This window comes from Mesoplodon bidens (genome assembly GCF_964165515.1).
Source record: "Mesoplodon bidens genome assembly, chromosome: 1".
NCBI lineage: Eukaryota > Metazoa > Chordata > Mammalia > Artiodactyla > Ziphiidae > Mesoplodon > Mesoplodon bidens.
Window position 1 is genome coordinate 194,549,675 of NC_138176.1, and position 16,546 is coordinate 194,566,220.

General features: G+C 34.8%; 1 protein-coding gene across 8 annotated transcripts in view; it reads left to right on the forward strand.

Annotated features, from left to right (window-relative positions):
* The window catches only part of PTPN13 (protein tyrosine phosphatase non-receptor type 13), a 222,311-nt gene that overhangs the window by 90,699 nt on the left and 115,066 nt on the right, over nucleotides 1-16,546 (forward strand). For 6 of the 8 annotated variants that reach the window (XM_081238122.1, XM_081238124.1, XM_081238125.1 and 3 more), the window contains 3 exons: nucleotides 1,286-1,471; nucleotides 5,242-5,329; nucleotides 15,777-16,343. In XM_081238122.1, coding sequence (XP_081094248.1) covers nucleotides 1,286-1,471; nucleotides 5,242-5,329; nucleotides 15,777-16,343 — 841 coding nt within the window. The remainder of the gene's footprint in view (nucleotides 1-1,285; nucleotides 1,472-5,241; nucleotides 5,330-15,776; nucleotides 16,344-16,546) is intronic. The other 2 variants (XM_081238126.1, XM_081238128.1) reach the window with 2 other exon arrangements.

The following is a 16,546-nucleotide window of genomic DNA, read 5'->3' on the forward strand; positions in this document are numbered from 1 at the left end:
TACATCATGAAAAATACTGTATATTTACTTTCCTCAGTTTCAATTTTATTAATATAAATGAGAAACTTAAATTATTACTGGAAATAATAGGGTCGTTTTATAGAACCTAACTTACATGTAAAATGTGATCACAGCCTATAATTTAACACTTTCTCTTTTCTGGTAACTGAAAAAAAAAGTCAGTATATCTATAATGTGTAAATTGGATGGGAAGTATAAACATTTACTTCTATTTTACTGTCAGATATCATACCTGTTTTGGAAATATTTAATATTAATTCAGAAGTATTTATTAAGCACCTATCTTATGTCAGACAATGTACCAGACACTAGGAATATAATGTCCCATGTCTGTGGAGTCCTATCACAGGTACAGACAACCAAAATAACCAATTACAACACAATGTGACAAATGCTATGTTAGGGAAAATGGAGGGTGCTATGGAAAACCACGCGTTGGAGCCTCTAACTAGACTTGGAGGGTTAGGATAGGTTTATTAAAGGACATTGCTGCTAAGCTGAGCTCTAAAAGATGAAATATAATACCCAAATGGATGAGAAGTGGAAGGGAAGGGTCACAGGTAAAGCATATGTTTAAACCAAAGTGGATGTACCAGTTCAAACTCCCATAAGCAATGCTTTTCTCCTCACAACTACTTTATTTTAACCATTCTACTGAGTGTATATATAGTGACTTCTTTCTGTGGTTTTAATTTGCATTTCTTGGTATGATTATTGGACATTTAGATATAATATTCTATAAATTTTGTCAACTAATTAAAAAAAACTCACATTTTGGCTTCTGTTTCACCGGCATAATGACAACATATTTAAATGACCTTGAGTCATTGCAATATTTGAAATCTCTTCTAAGTTACCATGAGTGTCAAATTACATTAAATATATATCAAATATATTCCTTTTTTGAAATGTTAGGAAATTGTTTATTCCCCCCAAGTAGGGTATATATATAAACTGCTCCATAACCAAAACATTCCATTTCTTAATCATACCAAAACATTCCATTTCTTAATCATACCAAAACACCCTGGAGTTTTTCTATAATACCTCCTATCTTAGGAGATGTCTGTTAACCAACTTGTGCTAATAAAATTTTTGGATTATAAAAATGTAAAATGCAGTCAAATATACATGCTACTAGGTAAGAAATTTATTTCCTCCAGGTGTGTTTGGTGTGGTTCCTGTGACTCTTGGAATGGTTTGTCTCGTGTTAGTTAGATTTACTCACACTTGCCAACATTACCTTTTCTTTCTTTATATGCAGCCTATCAAGCTTGGAGATCATCTCAACAGTATACTGCTTGGAATGTGTGAGGATGTTATTTATGCTCGGGTTTCTGTTCGGACTGTCCTGGATGCTTGCAGTGCCCACATTAGGAATAGCAGTTGTGCACCCTCATTTTCCTACGTGAAGCAGTTGGTAAAACTGGTTCTGGGAAATCTTTCTGGGGTAAGCCACAGTTCCAATTGATTTCTATAGTCATACTTTAAAATTTAGTAGCATTTCACAAAATTTTCTTTAAATGTAGATAACATTTTCTCAGTGAAGACTAGGAACAGGAGATTGAATTTCAGGTTCTAATTTTAATTGTTTATTTGAAACAGTTCTTAAAAATCTAGAAACCCATTGCAATAATTTAGTCTCCTAGATTTTATGGGAGTTAGTCTTTTTTTAGAACTTTATTCTAGCAGGTATATAGAATCACAGCATGTTAGAGCTGAGAAGTCTTCATGCCTCTTTTCTTACATCTTTTCCTATGGAGCTTTCAGTAAGTGATTCTACCTACTGTGAAAGTCGTATGGACATGCAAAATGGGTTTTAGAATTATTTAAATGCACTTTCTGTTGCTTTATACCTCTTTCTTGCTCACTTATTAGTCTGGACCTCTTAGGTATCCTCAAACCCTCCCTACCTTCTTTGGACATTGGCACCTGGTATGTAAGGGGGATGCATGCTTGTATCCCTACTAGATTGTCCCAAAACGGGGACTCCTTTATTTTCTCTCTTGTCTTAGATATGAAGAATCCCAGGACTAACAATCTCTATATCTAATAATCCCATTGCTGCATTTCTTAAGCTATGTTCTATCCTATTTGCTCTAGCTTGGACGCACCCCCCCCTTGGTTTTTGATATTTGATGTAGGTCTAAACTTTATCTGCTCTTACCCTTTAGGTTATGGTGCCTGAGTCCCCCTCCTTTTTGTAGGCTTTGGATAGATTTACCACTGTCACACAGGGTTCTTGCTGGCTTCCTCTTAATTCCTCATCCCTAAGGGTTTAGTTCTACAATCTTAACCAGGATGTCGTATGGCTGGCAGGGGTATATCCAAATTCCACATGCTTTGCCAGTTGATAAGAAACAGGCTCATAAAGTCTTCTAGGCAAATGGTTTGTAAACTGTACCCCAAGGAGCCTTTGCGATTCTGTAGTCAGAGGAAGGGAGGTAGTAGATGCTAAGTGAAGAGAGTTCTCGGCTGCTTATTTCCCCTCCTTAACTAGAGCTGATTTATTTGTTTATATTCCTGTATGTGATTTTTTTTTTTTTGGAACAAAGATAAAGCTACTAAAACTTTGGTCCTCTATTCAGACCAAAGTTTCCCAGATATTTTGAAATATATTTTTGTTTAAAAAAGTTTCTCTATGGTCAAATAAAGTTGAGGAAAAACTATTTTAGGAAAATTAAGTATATTTTCAATGTAGAACTTCCCAGAGCCTTTAATACACTAAGTTGTATTACTAACCCTCAAGAGGGATAGGCACATAGGTGAAACATTTCCCAAACTTACACTGGCCTTTTTTCACAGATCTTCTCATAATACTGATGTTCTGTAAAAACTCACTCTGAGGAACGTTGATCTGTACTAACTCCTTCACTTTATGGGACTTATGTTTCCTATTAATCAGCCAGGGATTTAAAAGCTATGAGATTTTGAGGGGAAAGGATACAAGTAATGACTGCATTGAAAGATAGCACTTTGAGCTAGATCCTGTAGCCTAGATAGAAAAGGTAATCCAGGCAGAGGGAAGTAAACTTGGACAAACGCTGTGAGATGGGAAAGAGCGGGATGTTTGAGGAACAGTAATAAGTCTGATATAGGGTGTGCTGTGGGGTTGTTTAGTGGGAGAGAAGAATAGAAAGTTCAGTTGGAATCAGCATGTAGAGAGCCTGCCTTTCTAAGTAGAAATAATAACGCTCCCCTCATCCACTGCTCTTGCCAGTCTCCTGGACACTGGGCAGAAGTAACTCTCACAGCTACCTTTTTTTTTTTTTTTTTTTTTTTGCGGTACACGGGCCTCTCACTGTTGTGGCCTGTCCCGTTGCGGAGCACAGGCTCCGGACACGCAGGCTCAGCGGCCATGGCTCACGGGCCCAGCCGCTCCGCGGCATGTGGGATCTTCCTGGACCGGGGCACGAACCCGTGTCCCCTGCATCGGCAGGCGGACTCTCAACCACTACGCCACCAGGGAATCCCACAGCTACCATTTTTTAAGTGTTTACTTTGTGCCAGGCACTGTGCTGAATGACTTATGTGCTTTTTCACATTTATTCATCATAATCCCAGGTTACAAGAGATAATTTCATCCTCATTATAGAGATAATGAAACTGGAGCTCAAATAGATTAAATAACTTGCCCATGGCCACACACATGGTAAACGACAGAGACACAATTGGAATCTGGATCTCTCTGACCCCAAAGCCATTAGCTGTCAGCCATTATGCTCCTTGGAAGCTGTCATTGCCTCCAGTCGCTGATAGAACGAGTTAGTCTTTCACTCAGTGTGAAATTCACGACAAGTGACCATAATTCTTACTTACTTACTTAAAATTAATTAGCATAGAGTAAAAGTCAGTAGTCCAACTTAGTTGTCCTGGTTTTTCCACTGATTTATATAGCATGTTTGACCTCAATTTTACTTACCTGTAAAATAGGAATAATGGTACATACCATCCACCCATATTACTGAACAGTTTTGAAAATAATTATTTCAATGTTGATGAGCTGCTTCAAGGTCCTTAGAACTTTTCCTTGCTATTTCTCCCTTTATTGTAATATGAAGATAATAATAATATATACCACATGAGGTTCTTGGATAATTAACATAAAGTATTATAAAGCACTTCAGGTAGTGCCTGCTTTATAGTAATTGCTCAGTAAATGACAACTATTATTAATAGTAGTGTCAATGCAGGAATTCACAAAGATGATACAGGATCTTATCTCTTCAGTTACTGCCAATATAGTGCAATGTGGACCAGTATTATTTATATAATTTAAATGATAACATCATTTCAGAAATAGTTCCATTTAAGTCTTCTTATAGGTAGGAAGTATAATACCTCAAATACTACCTTAAATGGATTTTTAATTCATACTTAAATAAGTTTCACTCATGGAGGAATATTAAAATGATTGTGTGTCTGTGTGTGTAAACAGATAAGTGTGCATGTTCTTGGTGTCAGAATTAAGTAATTTCTCTTTACCATTCTCTCTCTTTACATTTATTTCTTGAAGTTTCTACTCTAATTGATCAGCTGAATAAACTCAGTATTCTAACATTTTACCCCTTGTAATGTGGAATTTGATGTGCTTGATTTTAAACAAATGCCCTCGGTTTAAGTTATTAAAGTTTAAGACTACTTAAACATTTTGTTCTAAAGGGTCTCAAAAAAGTATTGATTTAAATTTGTCATCCCTCAATATGTCTATTTAGTTTAAAATATTTCTCAAATGTAATTTCTGGCAGGCAAAATCTAGAAAATTATTTTCGAAAATAATTTAAATCAGCACCCTCAGTGCATAGTTGCAATTAGGAGAGAGCTTTATCATACCAGAATTAATATGGTTTTAAAATTATAGTCACACTTGAGAGGTGAAAGTAGTTATCAGTTTGGAAAAAAAAAGAATACTTCAAGTGTGTTGTTTTGAAATGGAACTCATTTTAACTACTTTAATTTGGCTAATTTTGTTCCCTAGTTAGCAAATTAGTCTTTGATAGATGTTTCTTGGCTTTTATTTCCTGAAGATGAATTGGCCAGAACTAAGCTACATAAATCTTATCCAAGGAATATATATTAACAATAACAAACGTGGAGTGTTTTTACTTAAATGTTATACTCTCCAAAAATTATCTAACTGGTGTCATTCTGTAGACAATTACCATGAAAATAAAAGGGAGATTCTATTGTCAAACTTGACTTTTGATTACCTATGTACAGACGGATCAGCTTTCCCCTAACAGTGAGCAAAAGCCTGATCGAAGCCAGACTATCCGAGACCGATTGAGAGGAAAAGGATTACCAACAGGTAAGAGTATATTAATAGGAAACTTTTAGGCTTTAACCTTAGTTATTGTTTCCTTTACAAAATCATACTTAACCTAGCTTGGAAATCTGGGAATTGTGACCATAATCGTAACATAAGTGTGCAAAGTGGAGGCACCGTACAGATAAGGAACACTAGGTGTATTAATATATACATCCATGATAGTTATGCAGAAAATATTAATACAATCAGGACACCATGGTAAATAATTTCTTTCCCAGTATTGTTATTGTAGCAATAATATCATTTATTTACCTTATCATGGTATTTTGTATTAAAGATACATTTTAAAGTACGACAAAACACGTATTTATGAACATAAATGCTACTAAAACAAAAGTTTCAGAAAGCAACATTATTCTTGCTGCACACTGTTATTTTCTATTCTGTTTCTTTTTTTAATGCTAATCGCAGCCCACTAAATTGATTTTATGACCAACGAATTTCATGACTTAGAGTTACCAAATACTAACTTAGGTTATATGATGCTGACTGAGTAAAGACTGATGAAGAGTGGTTTTGCTATTTGCCAATAGCATTAGATAATTATAGGTTCTACATAGTTATTAAATTGATTTTTTAAGGAAATGAATAGAAATTCAAAACACAAGAAATGGAAGTAGAAAAACTAAATTTTTATGTGAAAGTTTATTTTTCAGTGATAAGTTTCAAGCTTGGCTTATTTATAAAATGAACTTTTGTTGATTATCTTTGTTCTCTTTTCATCAAGCAATATTAATAGTTATAATTTAAACATTAACAAAAATATTTTATGGGTGAAATATTTTATTGTCTTAAGTCTTGAAGCTGGAGTTAAAGTAAATGTAAATATTGCCTAAATATATTCTAATAAAACATTCCAATTGATATAGTCAGATTAAAATGTTAAGATGTTTAACTGCTTAATTAGATAATCAGAGCACAGCTATCTTATTTAAAACCTATGAGAAACTCTCATTGTGGAAACTAAATATAGACATTTGATTATCTGGACTAAAAGTTTTGCAGAATTCAGAACTGTCATGTCTGAGAGGGAAGGATGTGCCCTAAGCAAGTGTACTGCTTATCTTAAGAAGTCAAAGAAAAGCAATGAAATCATTTCTAATGGAGTGATTCTGTAATAATGCAGTTAGTTCCGTGTCTGTTTTGGTACTTTCATTTTACTTATTGAGAATAAGGATTGTTTTTCTGAAAAGGTATCTTAGCTTTCATATCATCAATATAGTCAATTTACTTCAGGTTAGATAAAGTTCTGTTTCTAATACATATATTATTAGTTTATGTGTGGGTCAGAAAAGAAGGCAGACTTTGTTTAACTTAGTTTTTACAATGCTTTGATGGCAATTTTTAAAAAAGTATTTTTAACCCTTCCTTGTATTTTCTTACTATACTTACGTCCTTGTATATAGAGACACCTTCCTCTCATAGGTAAAAATCTGTTTTCTTTTATCTTAAAACAATACTCGAATTTGAGGTAAGATATCATGTGAACCTTGGTGCTAAGAATAGCAGCACTTTGTTAATCTATCAAATTTTGAATCAATTCCCTGTTTTAGAACAGAACGAGTCTTTTTCAAGGAGACAATGAATTTTTTTTTTTTTTGGTTGCGTTGGGTCTTCATTGCTGTGTGCAGGCTTTCTCTAGTTGCAGAGAGTGGGGGCTACTCTTTGTTGCGGTGCTTGGGCTTCTCATTGCCGTGGCTTCTCTCGTTGTGGAGCATGGGCTCTAGGCGCACGGGCTTCAGTAGTTGCAGCATGCAGGCTCAGTAGTTGCAGCACGCGAGCCCTAGAGCATGAGGGCTTCAGTAGTTGTGGTGCACAGGCTCAGTAGTTGCAGCGCGCAGGCTCTAGAGCACAGGCTCAGTAGTTGTGGCACATGGGCTTAGTTGCTCCACGGCATGTAGGATCTACCCGGGCCAGGGATCGAACCCATGTCCCCTGCATTGGCAGGCAGATTCTTAACCACTGTGCCACCAGGGAGGTCCACAGTGAATACTTTAATAAGTAAACATTAGATTTAAAAGAAATGATTTGTTTCTCTTATTTATCATCTTTCTATTTCTTCCTCCCTTCTTATTCTCCTCTTATCTCCCTTTCTCCCCTCCTCCTTGCTTCCTTATTTCTCTTTCCTGTTCTTTCTCTCTTTTCGTAGTTCCCTTCTGTCATCTCCTGCTGTCATTAAGTGTCCAGGATATAAATTGAAGTTTGTATGCTTGGTTGTTACTTGTTGATTTAGTAAATATGTTATATTATTATTAATTTTTAAGGGTAGTTTGTTTTTTCTAAGAATAAAAAATGTTCCCAAATATATGAGACCCCCCATTCTATCCCTCTTCATCATGAATCTACAGAATCTGCAGAAAAAGATCACCCCGCCATATTTAGTTTATCAAATTTTAAAGACTCACAAGTGTTAACATAGTTTAGATTATATTACTTTCAATGATATTCAGGGTCTTATTGTTTCAGACATCAATTGTTATGTAACATTTTAGAGGTAGCAATAGAGATTGAACTGAATCTATGCCAACTCTATAACATACTTTTTTTTTTGCTGGTAAGTTATTTTATTCTTTTAATTTTCATTTTGTATTGGAGTATAGTTGATTAACAATGTTGTGTTAGTTTCAGGTGTACAGCAAAGTGATTCAGTTATATCAATACATACACATGTATCTATTCTTTTTCAAATTCTTTTCCCATTTAGGTTATTACAGAGTATTGAGCAGAGTTCCCTGTATATACAGTAATTCCTTGTTGGTTATATGTTTTATCTATAGCATACTTTAAATAGCAAGTTATTTACTTGTCATTTACATATATACATATATTTGTGAAAGTCATATACAAAATTAAGCTTTCTGGACACATAGATGCTAGAGATGGGGAAAATCTACTATTAAGCATGTTAGTTTTTGTAAGTGTTAAATGAATATTTGTTGATTGAATGAGTATGAGAAAAAGTTTTATAAAACTATTAGATATAGTAATACATTTGTAATAAAATGTTAATGGTTCTGAAAAGAAATCTATGAGACTCTATGATTTAATTTTTTAGATAGCCTATTTTAAGCATTAAGTTGTGTGCAGAGTAAAAAATAAACTCTTGTTCACCATCTTGGCTCGTTATTAGACTATTTTATTATAACAACAAATGTATCAGAAGTTTTAAACCAAAGTATTAATGCCTTTTATTTATGACTTTGTTTTTGTAATATTAAGACTTAGTATTACTGTCTAATAGTGCTCTAGAATTCTTATGACTAATAGACTGTCCAAATGCAGATAATCTAGAAGTGACTGTAGTAACTTAAGAAAATTAACAGATAAATCTTTAAATAGACTGTCCATAGATTTTAATTCTCTAATAATCCTATCTCCTTATTGGAGCGTACAGTCTCCCCAATATCTAAACTCAAGAGAATTTGTAAGGAATTATAATTTGTCACTCAGGATAAACCTAAATTAGTTCCTGTAGTTGGGGTAGAACTAGAGGTCCTTATACTTAAAGAAACAATAGCCTTTTGGATCCTCAGCCCATCTTAGCCATTGCTTACCATAATATTACTGCTCAAAGTCTCTTTTAATTTATCTTTAATAAATTTGTAAAACCACATCTCAAGGACAGAATCCACATAGTATACTAATTACAGACATTACCAGACAGAAGCAATTAGGAACTAATAGTCAGTGGCACACACTTATTAATATAACTCTTAAGATTAAAAAATTAACTCATGAAAAAGAAATATTCTTTTAGGACACTGGTGTTACCTTTGGACAGTGCCAATTCTTAACTGTCAGTGGTCACTTGCAGCAAAGCAACGTTGTCGTATTACATTAGTAGTAAAGCATTCTCTTTGATGCAGACCAACCTAAAGCCTTTATGTAGTGATAACTTAGTTTATTAGATTCCTGACCACTGTTCTCAATAAATAAAATGTCAAGATGGGCAGTGAGATACAGAATTAGATTAAAAGAAGTAAGCAATTTTAGACATAATGCCTTGTATCTAAGTGATCTGATTGTTCAACTAAAACTTAACAATAAAATTTTTCATCTATGAGTAAATGATCATAAAAGGTCTCTCCTTACATCTTACCTCTGAGATCTGTTACAGAAGCTAAGGCCTAAACTAGTGGGCTGTGCGCCTCCACTCTGTTATATAATACTGTCAGTGCTGATAAAAGGCTTCACTAAGCAGAAAGAAATCAAACATTTCCTGCCAAGAAAGCTTAAGGTGGAAGCCTACACCTTGATTAGATCAACATGATAGTGCTTCAGAACTTGGGCGTATTGATAATATCATGTTTCTTTTTTTATGTACCTGAACACATTTGTGAAGACAGATGGGGAATCGGGGAGCCTCTTTTAATACTGAAATGTCATTTTGAAGTTAGCTTCTAAGAGATGCTGTGAATTTTTTGAGACTCAGTGTGAGGAGAAAGATGAATGATGATATCCCATTAAGGATAATGTTCATCATAAATAACAAAAATAGTTAAAACACAATGTACTTTACAAGGAAGATTTTTTCAATTTAATTTAATAAATGGAATATGTTATATTATGAATACTCTTTATGATCTTAAAATCTTTTATTCATAGCTCTTCAACATTTATTTATTGTTTGCCATTTACTTTTTAGCAAACTACGCACCCTCCAAAAGGAAAATGTTTGTAGTTTCATTTTAAATTTGAATACTTATAATTGTATGTAATCTAATGTTGTCTGTAAACTGTTTCTGAACTCAGAGCATTCTTTAAGGTGGAAAAATCTACCTATAGTCACTAATTGTTCTGTTCTGAATAACTTGATTTTTTAAATTATAGAATCTAAAACTTTTCCAGGAGATCTTTTGATTTCTGGTTTTATGACTTTCTTTCAAAAGAACTTAAATTCTCCCTCAGTAGATAATTATATGCTGAGAAAAATAAAATAGAAACAAAATTTAGAACTTTATGTTGCTACTTGTTCAGAAGAGCTCATAATAGTTCAAATGGGTTAGTTCGTTTATCCTGTCACCTCTAAGAAGAAGACATAAATTATATCCACATTTTTGTAGATGAAGGAAGTGAGAAACAAATTAAGTGGCCTGCCCCAGCTCATGGATTGAATGACAAAGCTAGTTAAAACCCCATCTTTTGACAGTAATCTTTCTGGTAGATTATGCTACCTAAATTGACTTTAAAAGGTTTCAAAAGTTATATAACCAGTCCATTCTGCAAGCATTTTTTTTAGAATTTCTTTTATCAGGAACAGTAAATACAAAAACGAGTAAGACATGATCCCTTACGTATTGTTCCAGTTGGGGGTGGGGGTGAGGAAATGAGTAGGAGTGATGACAGATATATAATAAAATGGATAATTTTAATACAGTGAGAGAATGTCTTCATAGAGGTCCAGCATGCTCTGTGAGTTTAGATGAAGGAGCTTCTAAGTCTGCCAGGATAGGAAAATACCACGGAAAGCTCCACCTGAAATCTTTTAAAAAGTAGCTACAATGGCATTGCTTTCAGAAATACCATTAGTTTAATTTCCTGTGATCAAAATGAGTAGTGAGCATAGCTATTAGGTGAACTTAATTAATGATTTCAGTGCTGTTTTTTGCTTGTTTAATAAAGTAATTATAATAGCCTGGGCACATGTTTGGAAAGATCTGGAAAGCATCTGAAGAAATTGCATTTTGTCTACTCTCAAATATAGTTATTTGAGGTGACACTGGTATTAACAGTAAATGGTTTTCACTTGTTTACTAGACTGAAGCATCTAATAAGAGGGCCTAGAATTCCACGTTTTTCCTCATTTATATGGCCAAATGCTATATTTGAACTCTAATTTTGAGTTCTCAGATTAGTGAAATTTTTTCCCTAGTGCTTTAGCAGCACAAAGCAACCATGATACTATATTGCTGTGTATGATGCCATATGTATTTTATCCACCAGTGAAGTGTTAATCAGGCAATTACATATCTTGTTGTGTAGTTGAAGACAGTGAGCATCATTGACATGACAAAACACATTGAGACTCCGGCCAGTTAGGAATATGTGATTTAAGAATAGTATGTTTATAACCAGCTGAAATCCACCTCTCTGTGTCTCTACCTAAAGGTATGTCTCCTTTTTTTCCCCAAAATCAAAGAAAAGCAGTCCTAGGCTAGAAGATCCACTGGAGAAACCACTTAGCTCAAAACATCTCTTTCCTACCACTTCCTTTCTTTTCCTTCAAAAGGTCATCCACACTCAGTTTCTCCCTTTAATGCTTTTTGTAGCTCATAGCTCTTACAATTTTACTTTAGAGCATTTGTAACAAGTATATACGTACCACTTTGAACCTTGTTTCACACTTCCACAATTTTTTTTGCTGTTTTCCTGAAGAGTATCACTGCCCTCTCCCTTCCCTTCCCCTCATCTTACTTTCTCACTCCTCTTCCTATGTCACCATGCCTTTCTTTGTCCTGTTGGCTACTAGAAGAGAATTGTGGTTCAAAATCATTACTTTATAAGTAACAGTCATGAGATTTTAAGTTAGCTATCATAATGTGATTTCCAAACATATAAAGCAAAATGAGCCATATTTTGTAGAAACAGAATAGGAAGTTAATATAAACCTTTAAATGAATTATTTTCATTATAATTTTGTTCTACCCTGCAGAATTTAAAATAACTTTCTGAAGTTTTTAATAACCATGAACTGAAATATTTTATATCTAGTAATTTTTATAAAGACAATAAAGACCTAGCATTTATAAAGCCGTAGTTGTCCAAGAGCCACCTTATTAGCAATTAGTTTTAAGCTTCATATGACTAGTGAGAAGACATGGCTCTTTTAGGATACCATGGTCCAGCAATAGATAGCTGGTAAATACTAATGACCTAAAAGAGAATAATTTACCATTACGAATGTAATAGACTCATGATACATTTGGAAAGTGATCTATTTCAATAGTGGTCAGCTTCACTGAAGAAGTCATATTTAAAATAAAACTATAGAATAAGAAACAACTAACCATAAGAAAGGTCCTAACATTTAAGAGACCTCAACAGAGAAAAACCTGTGGCCTGGATGGAATAAGGAAAGTGGAGATGAGACTAAAAAGGATTCAAGTGGCATGCCCAGAAGGAGTCTAGATTTTATTTGGAGTGCAATAGTATGCCTTTGAGACTTATTAAGCAGGATGGTGACATCATGGAATGTGTTTTTGAAAGTTAGTTCTGGCTGCTGGGTGGAGGGTAGTTGGATGAAAAAAGAAGCAGGTAGGCCATTGCAGTTATCTAGTCAAGTGATAATGTCAATTGGGAATAGGGTGATGCCAGTGGAATTGGAAATAACAGAGTAACATATCTTTGAGAATTTAGATAGCCAGCACTTTCTGATGGGTTTGATATGGAGAATTAGGAAGATGAAGGGTTTCAGGAGGGTGCCCGTATTTCTGTTTTGAGCCGTCAGTTGTATAATGGTAACACTTATTCAGGTTGGAAAGACCAGGGTAAATGGACATCTCTGGGTATGGGAAGCAAAAGATTGGTTTTAAGCATGTTCAGTTTGTGGTGCTTCTGAGATATACTAGTAGAAGGTCCAGTTGTTTCAGACTGGAGCTCCCAGAAGAGATCAGTGCCAAGAAAATAAATTGGGGAATTGTCAGTATATAGATAATATTTAAAGCCTTGTTAATAGGTGAAATTGTATAAAGAAAGAGTGAAAAGATAGGGTTCTAAAACTGACATCTGAGGAAAGCCAACATTTGGATATCCAGTAGAGGAGTAGGAAAAGCAGACTTAGAATGAGCAGTCTGAGAAGTAGGAAGAAACCAAGCTTGTACAGAGAGGAAAGTGATTCGTTAAGGGATTGTCATCACTATTAGTTGTTGCTGAGAGGTAGGTAAGATATGGATGCAGAAGTGTCCACTGGATTTGGTAATATGGGTATCATCAGTGATACATGATGAGAGTTGCCAAGGTGTAGAGGAATGGGAAGTTGACTAAAGTGGGTAGAATAATGAATGGGAAGTGAGAAATTGGAGACAGCAGTAGCTAGAGGGGAAATGTGGTAATAGGGGCGAGGTTTTGTTTAGTTTGGTTTTGTTATAGAGATATTAGAGCACGTTTTGTGTACTAATGGGAATGACTCAGTAGAAATGGGGGATAATAAAGATGGAAGCAGAGAGGGCAGAAGTTAACCAAAGAAATAAAATCGTTGGTAAACTAAGAGGAGGGGGGAATTGAACACATATCGGGAATTGGCCTTTGGTAAGAAGTTTCATCCTTTGAGACAGAAGGGAAAAGATTGCAGACACGGGTGGATAGGTAGAATTAGTCATGGAAGAATGAGTTGTCTTCTGACAACTATTTTCTTGGTGGAATATGAGACCAGCTCATCAGGTAAAGAGAGATGAGAGTTAAGGTGGGAAATCTGAAGAATGAGGAAAAATGAATCAGTTGTGGAAAGTGAGTGAACTTACTCTTAGCACATGATGTTGAGTGTCCGAAGTGGTTGACCGTGAATTTATGGTGCTGCCAGAATACCCACTTGTTTGATTTTCTCCAAGTTTTGACTACTTGTTGGTAGTCAAGATAGTAAAAGAAGGCAGATTGATGAGTTCATCTGTGATTCTATGATCTGTAAATCCTTTTGAGTCTTATTTTTTATCTATTGTATTCTATCAATTTTTAAGAGTATCTTTGTTCTTTATATTTAATACAATTTTAAATTAATGAGTCAATATGTGTTTTAAGAATGTAATTCACCACTGAGATACTTTAAGATAAACATATTTATCAATTTAAAATTATTTTATATTAGAATCTAAAGTCTGTGGCAATCTATGTGTCTAGATGTGGTGTGGTATATTTCCCAGTATTCTGTAGATCAGGGGTCCCCAACCCCCGGGGCCATGAACAGGTACCGGTCCATGGCCTGTTAGGAACTGGCCTGCACAGCAGGAGGTGAGTGGTGGGCGAGCGAGTGAAGCTTCATGTGCTGCTCCCCTTTGTTCCCCAGCACTCACATTACCCCCTGAACCATCATCCCCCTCCCCCAGTATATGGAAAAATTGTCTTCCGTGAACCCAGTCCCTGGTGCCAAAAAGATTGGGGACTGCTGCTACAGATGATGTGCCCCAAATAGGCGATGTTATCCTTATTTGCACTTGAGTGGATCCATGTTCAGGGGGAAGATGAGTACCAAGAAAACATTTGAATCTAATTTTCAAGCAATTATATGTTGCCATTCTGAAATTAATTTACTTTTCTATGATTATTAAGGTAAAATTTGTGGTCAGGGAATTAGAGCTTATAGTTGTTACCCTGAAGAAGCAATTGACTTCTTCAAATGAGTTAATAAGTGATTTATTATCAGGAAGGTTTTAGTCATCATTTTACATTGTATCCATAGCAAATAGGTTATGAAAGAGGGATCACAGAAGGTCACACAGGAAATCTTCAGTGTTTATGAGCTATTGGGTTAGTAACTATATTTTTCTACATTTCTCTTTTTAATAGTGGAACCATATATATGTGTGATTTTTTTTGTTGTTGAATCTATGAATTCAAAAAAATTCTGGTTGGACATTTTTGCTGTGCCTCAATGCATTTAGACTGCTGCCTTAAAAAAAAACTAGAATGGCATACTGGTTTTAACTACATCAAAGACTAAAGCATAAATAAGAATGGGTAATTTCTTCTAGTTGACAAATATTGATACATTGTGTTCAAGAGGAAAAACTATTTCAGTACACGATGGTCTGCCGTGGAAAAATTGTTTCTTACATAATTTAAACACAGTCAAGTTGTGTGGATTTCAAACATAATCAAATTTTCTGAAAACATATCTAATCATAATAAAACTTTGATACTTAAGAATTCCAAATACTACAATCTTTTTTCCATCCAGAATATAGCAAGAATTCTTTGTTTCTTCTTTAAGCATGTTTATTTAAAATGACCAGAAAATGGCAGGGCTTTATATTGAAATAATACCTATTTGAATTATATCTTTAGAAGTTAAAGGAGTATACTACATATTCTATTATTACCCCAAATCGTTTCATGAATAATTAATATTCTACCAAACTGGTTGTATCAGAAACTCTTATCTATTTTTTAAAATCATTCACCTTTGAAAATAAAATCATTCACCTTTGAATATAAAATAATGCTACTTTAAGAAGTAAGTTCAATATATTATTGATTCAATATATTATTCAATATATTATTGATATCATTAGGTAAGAAACGTTGGACTATGAAAAGTTATACAAACATAACATCTCTTTCCATTTCCCTTATCATCACCACCATCCCATTTCATCTCTCTTCCTCCATTCGGAGAATTAGGAAATTGCCACCACTTTCATTGTCAATAATAAGGTTACATTCCAGTTATTTTCTAAAAATTCTGTCCATACATGATAGATTCTTATCATTCCAGGAAGAAGCTCTACTTCTGATGTACTAGACACATACAAGTCTCCGTTCTCTCATCAGACCTTTCTTAACAAAGGGCTTAGTAAATCTATGGGATTTCTGTCCATCAGAGACACACAATATGAAGAAGTTTATTTCAAGGACATTTCATCAGATAATAATTCTGGACATGAAGATTCTGAAAATTCTTGCTCCCCTTACCAGTTCAAAACTAGTGGCCCAGAAAAAAAAGCTATCCCTGGCATTGATGCGCTTCCCAAGAAGAAGATTTGGGCTTCATCCATGGACTTGCTTTGCACAGGTGACAGAGACATCTCTTCTGGGGAGACTGACAGACACCAACACTGTCTACCTGAGGCGGTAACAGTACGAACTTCAACTACTCCTAGGAAAAAGGAGGCAAGATACTCAGATGGAAGCATAGCCTTGGATATCTTTGGCCCTCAGAAAATGGATCCAGTGTTTCACACACGAGAATTGCCCACCTCCTCAGCAATATCAAGTGCTTTGGACCGAATCCGAGAAAGACAAAAGAAACTTCAGGTTCTGAGAGAAGCCATGAATGAAGAAGGTTAGTAATTTCGTGTGTGTTTGAGAGAGAATTGAAGTATTTAAAATTGTGTTTTGAAATAAAGAAGGGTTAGTAAACCATTCCATAAGTCTTATTTCCACTGCCAAACCTTTGTAGCCAAGTTAGGCTCTTTCTTCTCTGTCAATTTCTGTTCTTCCTTCCACAAAAACCCTAATCAAAGTACAGTGCTACCACAAAGTCAT